At 38.6% G+C, this 5171-nt stretch overlaps 1 protein-coding gene across 1 annotated transcript in view; it reads left to right on the top strand.

The window, feature by feature from the left end:
- The first annotated feature begins 1396 nt into the window (after nucleotides 1-1396).
- The window catches only part of cnot6a (CCR4-NOT transcription complex, subunit 6a), a 31165-nt gene continuing 27390 nt past the window's right edge, over nucleotides 1397-5171 (top strand). The window contains exons 1-2 of the mRNA XM_016487109.1: nucleotides 1397-1500; nucleotides 2966-3087. Of these exons, the coding sequence (XP_016342595.1) occupies nucleotides 2976-3087 (112 nt within the window). The 5' untranslated portion in view covers nucleotides 1397-1500; nucleotides 2966-2975. The remainder of the gene's footprint in view (nucleotides 1501-2965; nucleotides 3088-5171) is intronic.

Raw genomic sequence — 5171 nt, 5'->3', positions numbered from 1 at the left:
CAGTTTCAGTGTTGTCACCAAATCTTTACATCCCACATTTCAAGCACAGTTTATTGAAAAGGCTGTATTCCTTCTACATGTCAGTGGTGAATTGGGTTAGATATTATGCAAATTCATTAGCACATTTCCTATACATGATTTACATCAGTTTTTATCAGTCAGTTAGGCCTGTTTTTGATAATGCACAAAAAGATTTGATTTGATTTATGAAAATATGAAAACAATCCAATATGCATCACAGCTTGAAAAAACATCATAAAAACATCAAATAAACTGTAATTTCACTATTATACCACAATCAAAAGTCTAAGGACAACTAAGTTATGCAAATGTTCTGTATCCGTATAGCTAGGTGAGCTACTTACACAGACCTTAAAGAAACAACAACAAAAGAAAATGTGCTGAAAATGTATTCACCCCAAGGTCATTCAGGATGTAGATGAGTTTGTTTCTTCATCGGAACATATTTGGAGAAAATTTCTATTATATCCCTTACTCAGTGGATTCTCTGCAGTGGATGGGTGCCGTCAGAATGAGAGTCCAAACAGCTGATAAAAGCAAATTTCTCCAAATCTGTTCCAATGAAGAAACAAACTTATCAACATCTTGGAAAGTCTGAGGGTAAGTTCCTTTTAGCACATTTACATTTTTGGGTAAACTATTCATTTAATGTGTGAAATATTGGATCCTACAATGCCATATGCTCAGATTAACCTTCTTTATCAAGTGTGATGAATGGAATAATATTGGCTAAGTTTGATGTGTGAATGTAAAGCTCTATGATACCATCCAGTGGCCAGTCAAATGCAGCTCATAAACGCATTTTAATTATAACATATTTCATTTTATTTTCTTGGAAACATGAAAGCCTTTAAAGACCTATTGCTTGTATATTTCGAGACCAAACTGAAATTACAGTTTTTTTTTCACATATTATTATCCTATGTGGTTGATATAATCTATTGGAAAGTGATGGACCTTAAATAAGTAATACAAATGATGTGATTCCCGTATTTTGTTTGTGGTCTGATTTTCAAGTTTAAAGAAACGTTGAAACAATAAAAAGCAAACAGGACAATGTGTGTATCAGTCGCCATATAACTTAATTTCTCATTTTTAGAGTGTTTAAAACAAAAACACGCTTCCCACGTGTAATTCTTAATTGCAGTTTCATCAGTTGTCATTACTGTTATCACTGCATAATGATCTATAAAATTGCATCTTTGTTTTACTCTACTCGTCAACATCCGCAAAATTGACCTATTTTTGTGACTCCCATTTTTGGCCTGCCTCGCTGGCGTAAACAGTGTGGAGGCGTCGAGCGCACAGAAGAACCAACCAGATCGCTCGTTTCAGGAGCAGCCAATGAGGGGGGCGCTTCTTATCGCGCCCTGAAACTCACGGCCGCCATAATGCTTGTTTGCCTTCAGTGAGGAAGAGCAGCGGATCAGAAACAAAAGAAACGCGCACTCGTCTTTGTGAACTGGTATGAGCTTACAGGTAAATCTAATACGGGTTTGAGGCATTTCCAAATGTATCTAGTGGTATGCGAGTAACAGAATATGTTTTCTTTCATATTGCTTTGCGGTGCTTTTGGTGTTGGTCTAGTTTTGTAAATGTATAATCGCATGTTAGCCAGTTAGCTCATGAGCTAATTTGCTCAATCTGAACAGAGAGGAAATGATGGATCGATAAGATTGGGATCCTTTAATTTGTATTAGCTGCGTGCGTGGGCGCATTAAAATCTATGATTGATGAATTTAGCAACCAAGCGATTTTGAATGTTGAGATCTATGTTGTTGGTTATGTAAGCAGCCTGCTGTGTCCATAGGGAAGCTACATAGGCTACTACCACAGTCTTCTTCGATATACTTATTAACATCATAGAACTTCATGGATTACTTCTGATGGTTCCAGGCGATTAACATCGCACAAATAAACTTGCAAAGTAAATCCATGGTTATCTAGAGAGCAAACGGTTAACGCTTACATTGTAGGGGGTCCGATCAAACTAATTCACTTCAGCAGTTAGACCGCAAATCTGTGGCAAGTACATATTACGATCTAAAGCCAATTCATTTCCTAATTACTTGTTCTTAATTGACTCATTAAGACGCCTTGCAGGTTGCCGTTTTCTCAGTGAATTTGACTCGCACAGCTAGCAGTCCTAACTTAGCTCTGTAACGTGGCTCTGGGAAACAAACACGAGGTGGTGTTTTTGTTTGGGTTCCGTTGCACAGCGATGATGAAAGACGAAAAAATGAACCGCATCTGGCCCGTTAGTTAACTGATTAGTTAGCGATTAACACTGCAGGTATGTAATGGAAATATACTGGCACTGTGTTTATTTGGAGTGCAGTTAGCAAGGACTTCAGCTGCACCTTTTTTAATTGGGATTAGTAATATGACCCGACTTTCTGTTTGTGCCATGACTAACAAATTTAGAAGTGGTTTTAAATGAAATTTATTTCGATAGGGTCGCCCTTTGCCTAAAATGCCAGCTACTCGAGAACGCTGGAAGTTTGCTACCGCTAGTTGGTAATTTCTTACAAAAACTTTAAGTTGTCATCTTTTGCCTTTACTCTTTATCGAGTGCTAATTTGTCATTTACGGTTTTAAACTCTTATGGTTCGTTTTAATTGAAGGCAGCTTTATGTAAATTTGAGACGCGTGGTGACGTTGAGCTGCGCGCGAGTATCTCTATTTGTCATACGCGTAATGGAAAAATCCCCTCAGCTATTGATCCTGGAATTGCTTTTGTGTGTGTTCTCACTCCTGCTCCCTTGCACTCTCTGAGGGTTTGCAATGTCTTTTTTTTCCCCTAGGTATCTCACCTGTTCTTTGCACAGTTTCCTTTACACATCTGTTTCCTGTCATATAAAACCACTTCATGTGTATAAAGTACATGTGCCGTACATTTCCTGTAATAGTGTTCTAGAGAAAGTGGTTGTTGTTTGTGTTTCAGTATTACAGGGATGCCCAAGGAAAAATATGACCCGCCTGACCCAAGGCGGATGTACACAATAATGTCCAGTGAGGAGGCGGCCAATGGGAAGAAGTCATATTGGGCAGAGCTGGAGATTGTTGGTAATGTTTGGGGTCTCAAAGGGGGTCATTAGGGCCTTTCGCACCGCTTTAGTTCCAGAACTAAATGTACAGTACTAAAGTACTGGGACGATTTTGCGCGAACTATTTCCCGGTACAATTTAAAGGGTTGCATTAGCACCGACAGTGTGTACTAAGAAGTGACGTAAGCCGGTCGACAGCGACGTCATTTATGTGCGGCGTTCAACAACAGAAACAAAGAAGAACAACATTAACAACAGGAGGATGGAGGGCGCTGTGATCGGAGCTGTGTTTGTTGTGTCTCGCGGGTTTTACAATAATGGACATGGAAAGTCGATGTATACGTAAAGCGATTGAAAGAACGGAAAGGAGGACTACGAATCTCCAACGACAACTGGCAGTGCTACATTTGCTACAAGTGCCTGCACTTCAGCGTCCGTCCATCTATCGCTGTTCTCCATACTTGCGAAATAAGTTGACACAATGTTTACAGTATGTTTACACGGCGTATTAAATCATGGCGGGTGAGGGTGTTTTCATACACGTTTGGCCAATCAATGTCTACTTGCGTCACGATTAGTACCAGTTGTGCTGGTTAGACCCTGCTCCGGAGTACGAGCTAATTTGGTTCTCGAAAAGGCAGTCCGGTACTAAAATCGCACCCAGTTCCAGCGGTGCGAAAACGCCAAAAAGTGGGTAGTTCCACAATTAGTTCTGGTACTATGAAAAGGTTCCCACGGTGCGAAAGGCCCTAACATTTTAGATTGAACTCAAAACGAAATGCACTCAGTTTGTGTAAAGTTGGCATGAAATGAAAATTCACTTTATTTTCAAAATGCATGTTATAGATTTGAACAATTAATCCGTGCGTCTCCCTCTTTTTTTTGACCTCATTGTTTTTAATCAAAACTTTTTAAGCATAACTGGAAATCCAGTGAAAATGCCAGACTTCTTTCTGGTGACATATACAGGAATTCTCCAATCATTTAGTCTGTTTAAACCCATCCCTGCAAGATCACGTTCACCTGCCTCCACTTTTGAGCGTGATGCCCGCATCTCAAAATCCGAACAACAGCCGATGAATAGAAACAAGTGTCCTACATTTTTTCCATTACACTCGGATATTTGTCACAATATGGAAGAAAAGCTGTGGTGTTGATTGTTTCATCATGACTTTCAGTGCTCATTATTCTAAGGGAAAATGTTAGTACTAATTAATCAAAATATAGTAATTTGCTCCACCTTTAACCACTTTTGGTTTTGGCTGAGGTGACATTGTTGGAATATGATGTTAAGCAATAGCCAAAAAGCTTTTTGCACTTGTTTACGCTGTTGTAGTCAGTGTTACATTTTTAAAGTATTGACAATAGTTACAGTTTTTCTCAATTGCTTTGGCACATTTTTCGAAACAATCTTAACATTCTCTAAACTGTGAGTGCAAATGTCACAACTGTTTGCTGGAACTTCAGAACTTTATTGCATGTCTGCAAAATGTAGTTACTCACCCAAAACATTTCATTCATGCTTCAAAACCTAGTTATCGTGTCAGTAATTTGGCCAAGGCCACCAAAATATAAAGTATTTTTGTCATCGTGTGAGCCACACTGGTCAAAATGTTTAGTTGTTTTTTCACCATGACAGTCAACCATGGAAATGAAGGTTTTATAAAAAATCTGATATTTGTTGAGAAGAGTCAATAGTACATAGAAAAAAAAAAAAAGTATATGAACATTTGTATTTATGCAGTACATTTATTTTTGTACGAATGCATTACATATAAGTGAAATCTTGCTTGTCCAATTACTGTACATTTCATATTTCTTATGTTACCACAAATACACAAAAATACTTCTTTTGAATACTTCAAAAATTATTCTTGCTGGACATCCTGTCGCTCTTGTTGGTCAGGCCAAAGATTTTCATCAACATCACATCTGATGTTTTCCATTGCCATGCACCGGGGAAAAAAATCTCCTTGAATGCCGCACCCATCCCCTGCAATGATCAGCTGTGATGTCCTCACATGCAGCATTCATGGCATCCAACAGAGACATCTGATCTTGCGGTCTATGATCATATACTTTCCACCTCCATGCTGAAAAAAA

The sequence above is a fragment of the Sinocyclocheilus anshuiensis genome, unplaced genomic scaffold, assembly GCF_001515605.1.
Source record: "Sinocyclocheilus anshuiensis isolate Anshui unplaced genomic scaffold, SAMN03320099.WGS_v1.1 scaffold966, whole genome shotgun sequence".
NCBI classification, from domain to species: Eukaryota; Metazoa; Chordata; class Actinopteri; order Cypriniformes; family Cyprinidae; genus Sinocyclocheilus; species Sinocyclocheilus anshuiensis.
The sequence above is the reverse complement of the archived record's forward strand: the minus strand, read 5'-3'. Positions and strand labels throughout refer to the sequence as shown.